Source organism: Candoia aspera, chromosome 1 (assembly GCF_035149785.1).
Source record: "Candoia aspera isolate rCanAsp1 chromosome 1, rCanAsp1.hap2, whole genome shotgun sequence".
In the NCBI taxonomy this organism is placed as follows: Eukaryota; Metazoa; Chordata; class Lepidosauria; order Squamata; family Boidae; genus Candoia; species Candoia aspera.
The window spans coordinates 19,303,638-19,322,260 of NC_086153.1; the positions used below are offsets into that span (position 1 = coordinate 19,303,638).

Here is an 18,623-nt window from a genome sequence, read left to right on the forward strand (position 1 = left end):
GGCTTCCGGCACCTGGGAGGGGGAGCGTCCTGACGGGCGACGGGGCGGGACCTGCTTACAAGCAAGGCTTTTAAGTTTGTATTTGGCGCGCTTTTGCTCATTCTCAGCTTTCTCTGTATTTGCATACTATTCCTTTAATAAATCAGTTATCTTTAAGCCCGAGCTTGTGAGACTGAGTATTTGGGTTTAGGCAATCGTTACACTACATTGGAAACTCTTTGGAGATCTAACTGATGGGGTAGAAATGTTCTAAACATCTTTTTGTATAAATAGTTTCTCTGTTTGTTTTGCTCCAAGTAGGTGCAAAATAGAGGTGTTAATCATACAAAAGGCTAAGTATATCTATTTTGCCCTAATTCCAAAGCATTCCGAACCGATGACTCCTGTGAGTGGAGTCAATGGAATTGATCTTACTGATCAAGCATGTGACCTGCCTTATACAGTTAACTCTCAGTTAACTGGCACCCATAGATGCCAGATAAATGTAGTTTCTGGTTGCTTGAGAGTTACTATTAAAACCTAATACCCACTAGATGGCAGCAGAGAGATACAGATTTTTTAGCCGGTTGCTTGAGGGTGCCCTTTTTTTTCTGGTTGCTTGAGAGTGCCGGTTCAATTTTTCTGCTGGTTGCTTGAGTTCCGGTTAACTGAGTCTACTGTAGTAATGTAGGTGAAAGAAGCCCTACAGACATTTTGCATTGTGCTGGCAATTGTTTGAAGTGATTTATATGTGTTATTTGGGTGTGATTGTTCAATACCTTGTAAGGAGGGGGCAGGCAATCTTTGTCCATTGTTAGCTTTTTTTCTGCCAGTGGTCAGGGAAACACAATGACTGGCACAGTGATCAGTGCTATCACAGAAGTGGATAGGAGCGACTTGGGGACAGGTATTTGGAGTGATTAAGGAATTATCCTAAGGTGTGCAAAACCTATGGAAAGATTTCACACACTAGTTTTATTTCTTTTTCTTCAAAATGCAACAGAAAGTTGTTCTGCTCATGTTCAAAAATTTATCAAATGCATTACCTGGCGAGTGAGCCTGTGTGATGCCCTAAATCCTTTGGCTACTAAATTAGAACTCCATACACAAGTCGCTTAGGAATATGAAGGAATCTTTATTAGAGCTAGTGATCCATTACAGTCAAAGATTCAAGTAAGGAAAGCCATGCAGCTGGTGGTTTAAATTGCCAGGAATTCCCCCACCCTCTCTTTCCTTCAGTCTTAGATCTTTCCCAGCCTCAAACATTCAAGCCCGCAATTTCTCCCTTTTATCTGTCCTTGGTGCTGAATTTCTCACCGCAGGCTTTTGACCATTACAGCCTTGCGCTTAAGCTAAAACCCTTCCATGCATGTTCACACCCACCCTGCAAGTTTGGCAGTTTTCACCAATTGCCCCTACTTCCTGCTTTGACAGATCAGCAGGAGGTTCCCCCCTTTATGCCCATGACAAGACGTTTCTTCTTGGCGCCATGGCAGGATGCACAATCCTGACAGCCTGCATGTGGCTTGTGGATTTCCTGTTCCTGCTGTTCAAAAAAAAAAAGGGGGGGATTATTTTCCTCCTTGTTACATAGAGGGAAAGAGGCTGAAGACCTCATAGTGAGTTCATGGTAGTGATGAGATCTGAACGAGGGACTTCCTGATTTGCCACAAAAGGGCTTCAGTTTTACCCAAAACTCCAAGAAAATCAGCTGGCTCAGCTGTCCCTCCTCTGTTGCCCCCAGAGATCCCAAAATTCTGTGACACAGCTGCAAGGAGAAACACTTACTTGGCTTCAATGTCCTGGGAAGAGATAGAACTTTTTAGTCAGGGTGGTTCTATCCTTTGAGGGCATCTGACATGGGTTGCTTGCAAAGTGCTGCAACACCTGCAACATGGAAGGCACAGAAACAAAAGCTTGTTCAAGCACATCCAAGAAAGTCAACTAGCCCCATCTAAAAGTTAGTAGCCCACGATATATATTTGACTAGTTTACACATGCTCACTTTACTAACTAGACATAGTAGAAGAATCAGAAAGAGTCTGATAGCAGCTTTCAAGATTAACAATTTTATCTTAGACTTAAGGCATAATACATTACAGTTATTAACCGATGGGTGCTTGTAATCTGTCTTCCATGGAACCTTCATCTGCCTAACCACCCTATCTTTCACCTACACCTTATCCCACATCAGTCAGATGACCGTATTTAAATCCCACATCAGTCAGATGACTCCATGCACCTGATGAAGTGAGCTGCAGTTCACAAAAGCGTATACCTTAAAATTGTTAGTCTTAAAAGCTGTTACCAGACTCTTTATGACTTTACTCACTAGGATCATACTCCCATTCCCACCCAAGAATTCATTCCCAGGGGATTAAGAAGAGGTGAGGAAGTGTTGGAGACTGATGGGGACCAAGAGTTAGGACCCAGCCAAGCACATGTGGAAGAACTGTCCCTTGCCACTAGACTACCTACAACCCCAGCTCTTTATTTCCTGAGCATATTGGAAGTCCAGGAGAGTAACAGCAATGGTGGGTCAAGAACCAGAAGCCTTAAAGGTATAGAAATACTCTTTAGCAATAACACTCTACTCAGGTGTTGCTTCCAAGTAAATGGCAATCTGAACTTCGTTCTTACAATTCAGCAGAATATAAAGCTGGTCAGTTTGATATATCCGGTGCCAGAAATACTGACTTTGCCCTGGGGGCTTCAGTGACCAGCTGTCCAAACGCTTGCCTTGTTCATCAGGAGTGATTACATGGATCCAAAATATCCATTTTTGTATTTCTTTTCTCTTAAACTCTTTTCTGCATGGAATGTTTTTGTTACGATGCTGAACCTTGGACTTTGATAGATTTGTTTCTACTTACTGCCTGGCTGGTGGATTTTTGGCTAGAAGGAAGACTCAGCAAATTCTATCTGCCTATCTGTGAAGCAGAGTGACTCTGCTGGTGTGATGGGATGCTTAACAGACCTTGGAATGTAGAGGAGGCAGCAATTCACTTAAGATAGGAAATGGGGCTGTTACAAAAGAGATTCTTGAGTCCAAGGGAGGAGGGAAGCATGAGAAAAAGACTCAGAGTAACTCCATCTTAAGTACATTAGATATAAGTTCTACAGGAGAATTACTTTGATAGGTTTTCACAATTCTGTTACATTACCCAACTAGCAATAAAAGTCTTTCCAGAAATCTACATGATTCTTGTTTCTTGAGCTTGCCAGCCTCATGGGGCTTGACAGCTGGGGAACCAGGCAGAGAAATTCTAGCCAGGTTTATTTCTTTACTGTTGCAATCCAGAGACTGTAGACAGACAAAGAAGGGGTGCAAAAGGTTGAAGAAGGGCAGTTCAGAACCACCACGGGATTAAGGTACCCTGGATCATATTCTCAAAGGGATTTTTTTATTTGGGCTGGGCAGCAATAAGTTTGATGTCTGGGTATTTCCAAAGCTATTTGTTATCAGAAGTAGAATGCTAGGGATAATTTTGATCAGATCCAATTGCAAAAATGATGACATGAGAGCAGCTCTTTGTTAGCTTTCCTCCATCTGGATGCCTTGCTGGCTAGGGATTATGGGAGTTGAAATCAAAGATATCTGAAGGCAGCGGGTGGGGGAAGAAGGTGGTTTATGCAAAAAAAAAAAAAGGCTCTTGTTCCATTTTTGCCTACCAAAAGTTTTTGCCCACCAGCAAGTTTTGTTTTGTTTCATTTTTCTCATCGTAATCACAAAAAGGATATCTTCAAATACATTCTACATGATAAATCTGTTCAATATTCATGCAGCTGAGTTGTTGATTGATAAAAGTTTCAGAACTTGCCTATTTCTTCCATTTCTGTGGTGGACAGTAAGTTTTTGAACATGAGATTTTATCACTAATGGCAGGCAAAAAAAAAAAAAAGATCAGGAGCCCAAAAACACGAGATTTAGGGCCAAGGAATGCCATTCCAAAGTGGGCCTTTAGTAAAACAGCTGTATTCCAACATAAGTGCCTTGTGCAGAAAGACTTCAGCGGGCCTACCTTCCGGAAGACCTCTTCCAAACTGCAATTCCAAGCATGTTTCTTGATCTTATCTATTAGCTGGCTGATGAAGAGTGATCCAGTTATAGGGCTTCTCCAGGACACATGATCTAAGCAGACAACAATTATTCGAATTTAAGCAATAATTATTCTTCAAGATCTCAGACTTTATTCTCTACCCTGCTACCCAAGAGACTTTTAACAGAAGGCTTTTCGGTCCTTTTAGCTGGAAAGAAAATTTGGACAATCCCTGCCTAAATACACCCCTGAATTATTGCCCTGATAGCCAATGGATGCCAAAAGCACAGCAGGTTGGTGAAATCATATCACTGGAAGCGCCTAGGATTCTACCATAGCAAGTGGCAACATCTAGCTGATTTTGGCTGATCCCTGCAAATTAAAGTCAGATCTGGTTAGTAAGTGCATGGGATATAAGCATGTAACTGTAGAACTATAAGCTAGACTGAGATGTTGAAAAAACATCCTGGAAGAAGACAGTAGTACACCACTGTCTTCACGTGTGTAAAAATAGACATTTGGAGACATGCAACTTACTCCTCATGTATCTGCACCTTTCCACAGTCACTCATGAGGGCTGCAAAACCCATATCATTCCAAATATCACTGAATTACAAATTCTAGCAGCCTCAGCCAGCATTGTCAATAATAAGGGAAGCTGGCAATTCGAATCAGCAACTCTAGAAGGTCGCCAATTTTCTAATCCTGCCTTTAAAGGTATAGATGATCTTATATTTATTTTTGTTGTTGCTTAGATTTAAACTTTAGGATATCCGGTTATAACTTTCTGGGTATGTTTATATAACATCCTTAACCGCATCAGTTGATTATCCATTTTCTGAGGTTGGTTAGCTTATGGTTCAGTTACTATAAAAACAGGTTAGGTTCACACAACATACTCATCTTTGTTAGTGTTGATCTTGATCAGATTTCTTGTAGCTTAGCATATTACACAGACACAGTCTGTTTGGGTAGTATGTGGTTCAGTGTAGTGTGCAAATCCCCAAAATGTATCAGCCAATTTATCTGGATAAGTAATTCTCTACAAATTCTGTAAAAAGACTATGCCTTTTGCATTGAGCCTGCCAGAGAATTTCTGATACTCAGAAAAGAGGTCCAGACCAGGTTTTCTTAACTGATTAGTTGCCAGTTCTTGACAGACAGACAGACAGTGCTAGGAGGGGGGCAGCCCTTTGCTCTTGGGGTTGAGCAGTGCATAAAATTGCAACATTCATATATGTTTTGCAAACCTGCTCATTATGGTTTAGAGCATGGATGAGCAACATTCTTCTGTTGAGGGCTATATTCCTTGAGGGTAGTCTACGTTGGAATTATCAGGGGTCAACTCAGCATTGTCTCACAAGCATAATAAGGGGGTTTCTCTGGTAAACGCATCTCTATTGTGCTTGTGGGATGTCACATGGGTCACCTGATTTCCACTTCCTCCTTCTTCTTGGGTTTGGGGATTAATGATCTCCATTACCATCTTGGCACACCTGCAAGCAGGAGGTGCTGCTGAATGCAGCTCTCACCCATTCATCTCGCTTGCACATAGACATTTCTATTTCCATAAAAATGTCTACAAAGAACCAGTGAAGATTAAGTACTTTCTACTATGAATCTACTTGTATCCAGAACTACTGAATAAATGTAAGCTATTTTTCATTTTCTCTTCATCTAACTACTATGTGAAGACTGAGTTTATTTCTGAATGTAATTAAGCTTAATGTGCAAGTTTTGGTTCACGCTTCTACTTCGCAAGATTGTTGTTAGCTGCCTGGAGTTCTTTGATTAAACCTTAAAAACTCCATCAGTCTGTTGGGACAGCATGGTAGGCAAGGCTGAAGTGGGTGGGAACCTCCCAGAGTCGCTCTTTGAGTAAGATGGGCAGTGACAAAATTTGAAATATAAGTAAAAAATACATGCCTATGGCATTCTTTTTCTCTTTTTAAATATCCTCTTTTCTCTCCCAAGCAAGCAGGAAAGGAATAGATAGTTCATATGGAGTGATCTGACCTGATGATTTGCATTTAAATTTTGATGTTGGCTAACATGATGCTCTACCTGGCTTAGGACACTATGAATTCAGGTTGTTAGGGCTTGTTCTTACCTGTGAATACAGCCAGAGTAAAAAGCTTTGTCAGCTAAGTGCCTGTATCCAGGGCTATAGAAAAGATGGCAATTCTTATCATTCTGTCCTGCATTTGACACCTGCCTAGCATTTTTCTTTTAAGAACCTCTTACCAGGAGTAGTGGAATATAGGCAGATGAAGTCACTCTCCACAAGCACTTGCTGAACAGCATCACTTTGCAGTTGCAAATCGGGCTGTGAAACAGAGTCAGGATAGGCAGGAACAGATGTAGCTGAGTCTTCCAAGTACATATATCCTAGTTTCTCTGGCGAAACAAAATGGGAGATCAACAATTATCACAAAAAGCCTCAGAGAGAACAGAAGTTGCTCCCATGTGGTTTTATGATCATCATAAAAGTATAGCATAGCCTTTGGTTCCTGACAGGGTTCAATGGAGCAAACTCCCAAGGTTTAAGATAGATAGTTAAGCTAGCTCAAAGGTAGTTTTTCCCAACTACTGTTTTGCCATCTACAGGAAGTCATGATCCCAAACACCTGAAGATCACGGGTCTTGAAGTTTGATGTGCATAATGTGGAGATAAATATAATCAGCAGCAAATATTTACAAATCCATTTGCTAAAATCATGGGAGCAGATGTTGGTCGGGAAGTTGGTTGTTCTAGTTAAGACCAACAGTTCCTGCAAGAGAATATATACTCCTGCGAAAGACTTGTCTGTTTTCTTTCCTCCCAGACCTCAACTTAACTGCCAGCAACCTACCACCACGACATGCTTGGATAATGACCACCTTGGGCTTTCCCCTCAAAGCCGGGCAATTCTTGTTGTTGAAGGTGGAGAAGATAGTATTGATGGAGAAGATGTCAGACTGTGTGCTTTCTGAATGGATTCCACAAATCCTGTCCTGGAGGCCATGAGACATGAGTACCACAAACATCCCATCTGAAGCCATGTGCTCCTTCCGATCCGCAAAATTCTTCAAGCAAGTGGTTATATCCTGAAAGCAATGAACCAGGAGGGTGTGTCAGGAGTGGAAATGTAGTTTCCACACCCACATTTAGAATTGGGAAGGAATGGGGGTATCCTTCCTGCAATTTAATATTATTCAAGCACAGTAAGAGTTCAATGCAGAAACAATTACCAGCCTTTCCTCTCTAGCTTTGAATGGGAGGGCTGTGCAGCTAATGCTAAACCTGCAGTTCATGCTAAGGTTGAACACCATCATGAATCTCAGATATGGAGATGGGGGGGGCGGTCCTATCTTCATGGCTTAATGGAAGGCTGACCAAATCATGCCCTTCAGAAGAAAAGAAAACATCCTGGCCGGTGCGGTGGTATATTCTCAGTGGAAAGTTAGCCTCAGCTGTTTTTTGGAGAAACAGTTACTAGAGATGAAAAAGAAAGCAATATGCTGGCATTTGAATTTAAGAGAAGTAGTACAGAACAGGAAGTTCAGCTACCAATCAGGCATATTTTTTCTTATGCTAAACTGGGTATAAACAACTTGGTAACCTCCAGTTCTTTGGACTTGAGATCCCATCAACTCCAACCAGCATAGCCATGATCAAGGACTTGCTGGGTTTGTAATGTAAAGCATCCACAAGGTATTAGATTGCCTGCAACTGTGCTAAATATTATAGACAGCAGTTTAACAAGATTGCTGTGTTTTATTTAATTTTTTTATTTATTCAATTTTGAAGCTGCCTAACTCCAACTAACCGTGGGCAGCTGGAGTAAATACACATATTAAAGGGCAAAATCAGATCTTCCATACCCATTCCTTGAGTGTTTAGCTTTCATTTAAAGTCACTAGACTTTTTTCCTTGAGTAACAAACTGAATTTTACTCTCTAGAATGGTTCCACCTGATTCAGCTTTTTTTACCTGTGAGTTTAAGTTGGTCTCTACTTCCACATGGTATCCCAGATCTTCCAGGAGAAGCTTCATCTGTTTCTGGTCTACCTCAGCCCCTTTTCTATCTGGTAAGTGATCAAATTTGATATTGCAGATAATTAAGGCCAAGCGAGTACGAGTCCTGGGATCGTTGATAGGGTAGATCTGTTTGAGGAAACAAAAATAATTCTCATCCTGAACTATAGTTATGCTGAGCGTCTGTTTAGATTAGGGCCCTCCCAGTTCTTATCAGTCCTAGTCAGTGGTGAGGGATCCTGGAAACTACAGTAGTTCAGTAGCATTTGAATGGCCTTGATGGCTCTACAAAACCCACAGACAAGGCTGAAAGATACAATGGTTTTATTACTCAGAAGTTAGTGTTCCGAGATGGTTTGAATCTGAAGATTTGTTCCACTTAGCCATAAAAATAATCTTCCTAGATCAGACCCCAAATAGTCTGGCTTCCTGTTTCCCAGAGTGGGTGGTTAGGTACTTTAGGAAACTCACAAGCCTGATTTGAAAGCAAGACTTCCCCTTCTGACATTTAACCAGCAGCAAATATTCAGAGGACATGGCAGTACTGTGAAGCCACAGAATCCATGAGTTGTCTATTGTCTACTAGTACTTTTAAAGCTAACCAAGGTATTGTAGTGGCCCACATTATATTTAATGGAAGCCAATTTCATGCTGCCCATTTTATTTGATGTTAGATATGGAACAACAGAGGATTTTCAACACATTTTTCCGCTTTAGAAATAAAACAAGGCAATGTTTCTCAAAGTTAGGATGAGGAGAATTTAGGAAATATTCAAAATTTCTGCTACAAAAGAATGAAGCTAAATTTATTTATTTATTTATTTATTTATCAATCAATCAATCAATCAATCAAACTTTATCGCCACCCATCTCCCTCCCAAAGAGGGACTCTGGGCAGTTTACAATAAAAACGAAGTTAAAATCGAAAGCAGTTACAAATACAATAAATAAACTAGAAATAAAATGTGATGGAGTCTAGATGGCTGAGAGTTCTGATCAGCCTATGAGTGTTATAGCTCCATCAAAAATCACTCTACGCCGCTAGCCATCCCCAGGTATGGCTATTCTCCCTCCTGTTCCAAGCTTGCTGGCAAAACCAGGTCTTTAATCTTTTTCGAAGGTCCAGGAGCGAGGAGGCCTGTCTCACCTCTGGGGGAAGGATGTTCCAAAGGGCGGGAGCTACTGCAGAGAAGGCACACTTCCAGGACCCCGCTAGAGGGAATTCTTTTGTGGATGGGGTCCGTAACATGCCCTCCCTATATGACCGGGTGGGGCGGGTCCATGTAATAGGGATGAGACGGTCCCTCAGATATCCTGGTCCCATGCCATGTAGGGCTTTAAAGGTGATAACCAACACCTTGGATTGGACCCTGAAGCAGATTGGAACCCAGTGCAGCTCACGCAACAAAGGTGTTACATGTGCAAACCTTGGGGCCCCCAAGATTGCCCATGCAGCTACATTCTGGACCACTTGTAGCTTCCAGATGTTCTTCAAGGGTAGCCCCATGTCATTACAGCGCATTACAGTAGTCTAGATGGGAGATGACCAGGGCATGAGTGACCATTCAAAGGGCCTCTCAGTCTAGGAAAGGGCGTAACTGGTGCACAACACGAAGTCGCACAAAGGCTCTCCTGGCCACGGCTGCCACCTGCTCTTTGAGCAGGAGCCGTGAGTCCAGGAGGACCCCCAGATTACGCACCGGGTCTGTCTGAGGCAGTGCAACCCCATCCAGAACCAGAGATTGCAAAGTCCCGGATACGGAAGAGCCATTAACCCACAGCCACTCCATCTTACCAGGATTCAGTTGAAGCCTGTTGTTCCGCATCCAGACCCCTACAGCCCCCAGACACCGTGAGAGGGCAGTCACAGCATCACATACCTCACCCGGGATGGAGATGTACAATTGAGTAGCATCAGCGTATTGATGATATCTCACCCTATGGTGACGGATGATCTCACCCAGCAGTTTCATGTAGATGTTGAAAAGAAGCAGAAAGAGTACCGAACCCTGTGGCACCCCGCAAAGAAGGGGACGAGGGTCGGATCTCTCACTCCCTATTACCACCGATTGGGACTGGCCCTGGAGGAAGGAGGTGAACCAGCGCAATACTACACTGCCCACCCACAACTCCCTGAGCTGCCCCAAAAGGATACCATGGTTGATGGTATTGAAAGCCACTGAGAGATCAAGAAGAGTGAGGATGGATGCACTGCCACCATCCCACTCCCGCCATAGAGCATCCATACGTGCGACCAATGCCGTTTCCTTCCCATATCCAGACCTGAAACCTGACTGGAAGGGGTCTAGATAATCCATTTTCTCCAGGATCCTCTGGACCTGCAAAGCCACCACTTTCTCAACCACTTTCTCCAAAAAGGGGAGGTGGGAGACAATGAAAATTGTCCAGTACAGTAGGGTCCAGTGATGGTTTCTTGAGCAGGGGGTGTACCAGCGCCTCTTTAAAGGCTGCCAGAAATACCCCCTCTCTCAAGGATGCATTCACCATTGCCTGGACCCAACCACAGGTCCCCTCCCGAGCTGCCTTCACCAGCCAGGAAGGGCATGGGTCTAGATGACATGTGGTGGCATTTACTGTCTGGAGGATCCTGTCCACTTCCTCGGGCTCAACAGGATCAAACCATCACCAGATAACCGGGTAAGAACGTTCCACAGGCATCTCCACAGACCCTGCCTCATGCTCAGAGTCCAACTTGGAACAATTCTGAGCGATTTTATCCTGCAGATGCCCAGAAAACTCCTCAGCTCGGCCCTGTAGATGGATCTCCGAATCCCTTTTCCCAAAAAGGGATCGGATAATCTTAAACAGGGCCGCTGGGCGGCATTCCACAGATGCAATAAGAGCGGAGAAATACTGACATTTCGCCACTCTTACCGCCACAAGGTAGGCCTTAATAGCGGCTCTAGCTTGTGTTCGGTCAGATTTGGTCTTTGTCTTCCTCCAGCAGTGCTCTAGGCATCTCTTAATCCTCTTCAGAACCCTCAGCTCCTCTGTAAACCACAGGGAGTGTCGGGTTTGATGGGATAAGAAAGGTCGCATAGGTGTGATCCTGTCCAAGGCCCCGGCCGCCTCCCTCTGCTGGACTATTCCAGGCAGCCTCCAGGGCCTCTGCTGGACCATGCAGCAGATCCTTGGGTATAACCCCCAGCTCCCTCTGAAACCCTGCCGGGTCCATTAGTCTCCAGGGGCGGACCAATCAAATGGGTCCTGCCTCCCTGCATAGGAGAATCTCAGGCTCACCAGGGTGTGATCTGACTATGACAAAGGGGAAAGATGTACTGCTCCCCATAGATCATGTTGCCACTGCTCTGACAAGAAAACTAAATCTGGGGTGAGGCCATTGTCCTGAGTTGGGTCCCAAATCTGAATCAGGTCCATGGCCGCCATGGCAGTCATGAACTCCTGAGCTGACTCTGAGGCCCATCCCAGGGATGGTAGATTGAAGTCCCCCAGAACCATAAGTTTGGGGAACTCCACCGCCAGCCCTGAGACGTCCTCCAGCACCTCAGGCAGGGAGGTTGCTACGCAGCAGGGAGGCTGGTACAGTAACAACACCCCCAACTGTTCCCAGGAACCCAACTTGAAAAACAGGGTCTCACAGCTGATCACTTGTGCAGCATGGCCCCTGAAGGCTACCAGGGATTCCCGGATGACAACGGCCACCCCTCCTCCCCTGCCCTGAGGTCTCGGCTGGTGCCATACTCAAAACCCAGCCAGGCACATCTCCATAAGAGGGGCACCTCCTTCCAGGCCCAGCCAGGTTTCAGTAATGCATACCAGGTCGGCCCCCTCCTCCGCGATCAAGTTGCAAATTAGGGGGGCCTTGTTGTTAACTGACCTGGCGTTACAAAGCAGCAGCCGGAGGTTGGCGCCACCGTGGTTCTGCTGACCAGGGCCTGAGCACGGAGGGGCGGTACATGCCACCAGTAATTTTCAATTCACATCTGTGGCTACCTTTGCAGGAGCTACTGCATGTAATAAATTGCAGTATTTAGGCTCAAGTCTTGTCTGGATCTCACTAGGTCTGCCAACATACCTCTGTGCTTTCATTAGCCTGTATCTTCTGAAACAAGTTTAGAGGACAAAGCCTGATCCCGTTTCTGGATTCCAGGGACTGGACTTCTTCCTCGGAGATGTTGCCTTCTGTTGGCTGACAAGCTGGAGGTGGGAGGAAAGTTGAATACCAGATTCAGCTTTTTACCACAATGAATTATTAAATATCATGTGGGTCAGAGTCTGCCCCCTTAGATCGCTAAACCACAATTCCTAGCAGCCCCTGTCAGAATAGCCTGCAATGAGGGGCATTGGGAATTGTAGTACAACAAAATTCACAGGGAGACTTGTTTTCTTCCATGGATGTAAGTAAAAAAGCAAAGTCAGCTCTAAGAGGAACTAAAATCAATTAGAATTAGTAAGTCTGGGCCCTGAGAGAGAGTGTGTCCTCCTGATTATCCATTCCACATGATATGAGATCTAAAAAATAGACAAGGAATTAAGCAGCATGAATAGGGCTGCTGGCAAAGAACAGCTGTTAAGGCCTTGGCCTTCCCTCCACATTGCTAGTCTCCAAGAAAGCCTACAAGACACTAACTAGAAACTTAGCTGATAACTTAGTGCCCAGCCTGAAGCCTCCCAACCTTGCTGATTCCCATGGCCTCCCTTCTGACCTATCCCTTCAAATTAGCAATTGAGGAAGAAGGAGAAGACAGACCTGCTTTTAATCCATACTACTTCCTAGTCCACTGTTTCTTAACCTTGGCAACTTTAAGATGTGTGGACTTCAGCTCCTGGAATTCCCCAGCCAGCATGGAGAATGTTACACACAGGGTTGGCCCAAAGCTAGAGGATAGGTTATGAGATCACATGTACCTGACAGAGAGTTTTGGAGACCCAGTCCTTTAGCTAAGAAAGAATCTCGGTCCTGGAGGAACTCAATCAAGAAATGGCTGGCTTTAGGCCCCTTTCTCCGCACATGATCGATCAATAACCTTGCTTGGTCCTGCTTCTTAGCATTCTCCTTCACTTCATCTGCCTCTTCTTCATTCAGGACCTTCTCTCTGAGCAGATCATCCAAGAGCTGGCTGATGACAGCTTTGTTGATACCTTCTATAAACTGTGTGCGCACTTCCGCCAACCTCCTATCTGTAAGGAAAACAAGCGCACTTCTCTAAATTTATCACACTGACTTGGAGAATGACAATTTCACTGAGTTAATTCACAGCACCGAATCTTGGATTCAAGTCCCACCTTAGCTAGTTACATACTGGTTGTGTACTCTCACTGTGTGCGTAGACGTGTTCAAGAATGCCAGAATGTGGTTTCTTAGCTTAGTGTGCCATGCAAACCACAACAAGTGATTAATCACATTAGGATTCAGCGTGATGTCTAAACCAGATTTGTGTGTGTGTGCTTTCTTCTCTCCAATCAGATATTGGGATTACAGGCTTCCAGTATAAACCTGGAAGGCACCAGATTGAGGGAGGCCGCCTTATGTGTACAGTTACTTGGAAGTAAGCCTCATACAACTTGCTGGATAAAAATAGGACCCAGCAGTTAAAATATAAGCTAGTATATACTGTCTCAAATTAGCCCACTTTTCTGCCCAGAGGACACTCAGGTGGTGTGACCTGTGACTGGATTTTACATGGAATTAAATATTGAATTAAAATAGGATTCTGTAGAAAGTTCTGTAGAAGGTGAAGCTGGACTCTTTATCTAATCACCTACACACACGTTAGGATACTGTTCCCACAACATGCTTAACAAATCAATTAAATACCAACAGTGGCTGATTTGCACCACATGCTAAGCTTGTCTAATGTCAATCTGGGTTATTTTTTTTTGGCGCAGCACAGAAACCCTGTCCACTTTGGTTAGTTAATGATTCGCTATCTTGTATAAGCGCAGAAAATGGGTTAATTCAGGAACCAGGTAAGCATGCTGTGTGAAAAGAGCCTCATTTTCTCTTTCCCTCCTGCAGAGCCAAATACTTTGATGGATGTTACAGGACAAAATGATAAAAACAAATGACACCAGGTAAGCTGCAATTCATTCGGGGGAGAGCAGGGGAATGCAGGTGCCAGCTTCTTACCACCTAAATGCATTCAGTGGAGGCGTGGAGTAAGACCCATCTTAATTTGAGTGGCCCTCTGCGGTTGGCTGCTGGGTCCTGAAAAAATAAGAGGGAATCTCTTCCCGTTGTGGTCAATCAGACTTGACTGATGTTGACACAGAAGTGGGTAGCCATGGCTCACGTGAGAGAGAATAGCGAGAAGCATGAAGTTCAGTCTTGGAGGGGTGACCCTCTTCCGTGAAAAGCAATGGGCAGGATCTATGTATGAAGTTCCTTCATAGTGAGTCAACTCATTAGTCTAAAGAGCTCTGTATTGTCTCTGCCAGGAGTCCCCAACCTTTTGGGTTGGGAGGAACATTTGAAATTTTGAGAGTATGCTGCAGACCAGTCTTTCTCAACCGTGGCAGCAAGCTGGGGAAACACTGCTGTAGACACTGACAAAATGAGGGAGGGAGGCTTGCCCATTCACAAAAAGGCTGCAGTAGTTTGTGTGGCCAATTACCACCCCCATGTCCTAGAAGAAAAACTGGTGAGTCCCTCCCCAGTTCCCTTCCTACCCCACCAGGTTGGTCCCTATCAGGCAGGCTGACTTCCAGACAAAACACTGAGCTGCAGTCGCCTCTTTGTTACACACAGGCAGGCAGGCAGACAAGAGGTAATCTGATTTAGGAAGAAAGTTCTTTTTGTATGTTGCAGGAAAAAAATTGGGCGGAGAAAGGAAGGTTCCTCCTTGCATGCTATTTTTGACAAACGCAGAGCAAGAGAGTGAAAAGGGAACAGTACAACTGCCACTCCCGCCTTTTTCAGGATTTAAGATTTTAAGGAAGAGTAGAGGGGGGAAAAGCAGAAAAGCACCTGTGATCTTACCTGCCATGATACCTCAGGATTCAGCTGATATGTGGCAGCAATGACAGGACAGCAGAAAGGGCCACAAGATTAGCAGCACGTCCAGCACTGAGCAATTGCGAAAGTGAAAGAAATCACACTAAATACGGTACAGTGTTTCCTTTTCCCTTCTGTGAGTTCAATCCGAGAAAGGGGCTGGCCCCGACCGTGTGAGTAACCTGGAAACACACCCATGGAGGCATTTTGTGGAAATAATTTGCCTTTTCTTGAGCTTTCAATAGCCACTGGATACAGCCCACAGTTACATTTCATGACACCTCGGTTGCTTTTCTTGTGGGAGGGACACGTTAGTGAATTTCACCCAATAGGGAAAGAGGGAAGGAGTTGCAAAAATGTGTTGGTTTAAAAGTTGTGCCAAAGAGAGGCAGAGGGTTTCCCTTTTGTCTTGCGGAGGGTGCAATTGGAAGTATCTCTTCCAAGTTGATGCTTCCTAGGACATATGCAGGCACATAGGCAGGCAAAGCAAAGTACGCTTTGTGCCTCAGAATTACGATTTGCGTTGAATATTTATGTGCCATCAAGTCATTTTCAACTCTTAGTGACCACATAGGTTAGATTTTCTCCATGTTTAACATTCGTTTATTAAAAATGGTTCTCTCCTGCTGTGTTTGAAAAAGTTCAGCTCAGTGGATCCCTCATCTGGTAGCAGCTATTCTACAGAAAGCTGGGCCATTCCCTCAGCTTTGCTGAAAAATCTGGCTTGTCCCCAAGTTCTTTCCATTTTGGCTGATATTTATTTATTTATTAAATTTCGCCACCGCCCATCTCCCTCCAAAGGGGGACTTTAGGCAGTTTACAACAGAGATAAAAGCATTAAAATACCATAAATAAATATAATTACACATATAATATTGAGCATAAATACAGTATAAAATCCAGATGACGATGATCATTGGAATATCACTCATATGTATCTAAAGGGCCTGTTTTGGGGTGCTAACCATCTCCAGGGGTGATTACTTCCCTTCCCGCCTCAAGCAAGGTGGCAAAACCAGGTTTTCAGTGGTTTTCGGAAGGCCACAAGAGATGGAATCTGTGTTATCTCTGAGGGAAGGCTGTTCCAGAGGGCGGGAGCCACTGCAGAGAAGGCCCGCTTGGTGGACCCTGCCAAGTGGAATTCCCCTTGCTCGCAGTCAGAATTGGATGTTTGTTTTCTTCTTCCCTTGCTTTTCCCCCTCCTCTTATGCGATTCTTCTTTAGATTGCAAACCAGGGAGGCAGGTATAAAAATCTTCAAATGAAAGAACACTCTCAAAGTAGTTAACACATCTTGATTTTTTAAGAACATCTACAATAAATCAAACTATATAACAAACCGAGAAAACAGCCAAGATATTAACAGTTAACTATTTAATTGGTTGCTCAAGAAATACAGCAGGGAGCAGCTCGGAGGCGCAGCAAGGTTTGGAGTCCAGGTGGACTGGAGGAAGGCAGTCAGGCGTGAGATCAGAATCCGGCTGAGAAGGCTTGTCAGGCAAGGTAAGGAGATCAGTCCTGGCAGCGTTGCTTGAAGCCAGAGGTGGGTGGTGAGAATGGTTCTCTGACAACCTGTTCCTGGGCTGGGCGCCTTTTAAGGCTTTGAGTTTCCCGCCGCCTTTCTCTCTGCTCGGCTCTTCTTCCCGCTCTTCTGGTGTGCGCACTGATCGGTGGTGGTGGTGGTGGTGGTGGTGATTCTTCATCGCTTCCACCAAACAGTGGCTCCGGATTTTGCCGCTCGGATGCAAAACGCGCTTCCTGCTCGATTTCTTCTTTCACGCCCTCCTCGCCCTTTCCCGCCTCTGCAACTGTTGGCTCGTCCTCCTCTGCCTTGGAGTCAGCCTCCATCCTGACACATACCTTATCTCAAGCCCGCACCTCAGCTGGACCCACGTCTCATCTAGAGCCGCGCCTCACCTCAACCCGTACCGTCAGAGCCCTCAGCTGGACTCCGTGCCTTACTTGAACCCGAGACTAACCTCGGCCTTGTCTGTATCTTATTTGAACTTCATGCCTTGCATTTTTCCAAGCTAACGAACACCTTCGAGCTAAGTCCCGATTCTGAGACACCCTGTGCCTTGCCTTGTATCAATCTCTAAGCAATGCTCCTTAGAGCAGTGATTAGTTTATTTAATTATTATTATTAGTAAAATCCTTAACGCTTACAACTGCTTCCTGAGTTGTGTGTACAGCCGATCCAGGACATAGCTACAGTATCAAGGCTTGTGAAAAAGGAAGAGTAAGAAAGCCAAGACAACTCTTCAAGGAAATAAAACATGGTTTCAGAGCCATAATGGGGGTCCAGGTATCCTTAAGGAAATTAATGTTAATACTTCTGATCTGATCCCAAACTCTTTAGGCCTTTTACTATTACTTTTAAAATATTTGAGTCAGGTTCAGAACAAGCTGGTAACCAGGAAATGTACCTTAAGGCTGGATGTCTAGTCTTTTGATATGTTCTGTGGGATTGAAGTTCCCAAGCATGGCTTAAAGAAAGTACCACCACCTAATTAAGATGTCCGTTTCCTCACACTCCCCAAAAATGAAATAGGGTTTTGCTTTCCTTTTGCTGAGCTCTAAAAGGCTCACTGTTTGCAGAGTTGAGACTCATTGTACAGGAGAGAGATTTTCTGCACTATGCCAGTGTCAGAGTTCAGCAATCAGGCATAATAGATGTCGGAATGCAATGCTCCGACATGGGAAAAGTAGAATGTATCCAGTTCGAGTAGGAATGTCTAATTGGTTCTGATAAGGAAGGGGACGGAGCTGCAAGCGCAGAAGCAACCTACATTCCAAAGAGTGGAGATTGTTTAGACAAACTTATCAAGGGAAAGTAACTTGAGACCATTTGGCAACGGTTGTAAATCCTCAGGAGGAAGGGGACGCAGGGAAGAGCACAAAAATGCTGAACTGTGCCAGGCAACACCAGGGGGAGCTGAGGGGGAAGGAAACTCTTTGAATATATGGTTTGCGCACCAACGGCTCATTCAAGGCTTTGACTGGCTTGTGATCACCTCTCCTAATATCCTAATAAAGACTTTTAGCACATCCTTGACGGCTTGTGGCAAAAGTTCTTAGTGATTAGGATTGAGGCATTACAATCCTCACAGCCAGTTTAGCGTAATGGTGAAGGTGCTGGCCTAGAAACCAGGAGACTATGAGTTCTAGGCTTCCCTTAGGAATGAAAATCAAATGGGTGACTTTGGGCTGGTCACTCACTCTCAGCCCAGCCCACCTCACCGGGTTCTTGTTGGGGAAAATAGGAGGCAGGAATACTATATTACATATGTTTGCCACCTTGAGTTATAGATTAAAAAGGCAGGAAATAATAATAATAATAATAATAATAATAATTCTGTAACATGCATTGAGCCAGTTAAAAGCAGTGAAAAGGCCTTGCTGCTTTCCAAGACTGAGATGCGAAACATTTTTCAACCTTGCATTGGGTCAGTCCATTCTCTCAAAAATGTTGGGCAGTCTGCAATTGGTGGAAAAGACTACAGAAGTTGGGGACCATCAAGGACAGGAGACAGCAGGAGTCATGTTGATGATCTGCAAAAGGTGAATGAATTAAGCGCAACAATTCTCACTAAACACCTCACTTTGAAGCT

General features: G+C 44.4%; 1 protein-coding gene across 2 annotated transcripts; it reads right to left on the reverse strand.

The window, feature by feature from the left end:
* Window positions 1-1,094: 1,094 nt before the first annotated feature.
* Window positions 1,095-15,113, reverse strand: LOC134493987 (caspase-1-like). Of its 2 annotated transcripts, XM_063298850.1 has the most exons (8): window positions 14,999-15,113; window positions 12,928-13,200; window positions 12,095-12,216; window positions 7,993-8,166; window positions 6,872-7,106; window positions 6,264-6,416; window positions 4,002-4,111; window positions 1,095-1,866 (listed from the first exon to the last, which is right to left on the reverse strand). In XM_063298850.1, the coding sequence occupies exons 1-8, from the start codon at window positions 15,003-15,005 to the stop codon at window positions 1,774-1,776; spliced, it is 1,167 nt and encodes a 388-aa protein (XP_063154920.1). In that variant the 5' UTR covers window positions 15,006-15,113; the 3' UTR covers window positions 1,095-1,773. The 2 variants fall into 2 exon arrangements, with proteins under 2 accessions (XP_063154920.1, XP_063154928.1); XM_063298858.1 differs by lacking the exon at window positions 12,928-13,200 and having other exon boundaries at window positions 14,999-15,106.
* Window positions 15,114-18,623: the final 3,510 nt, after the last annotated feature.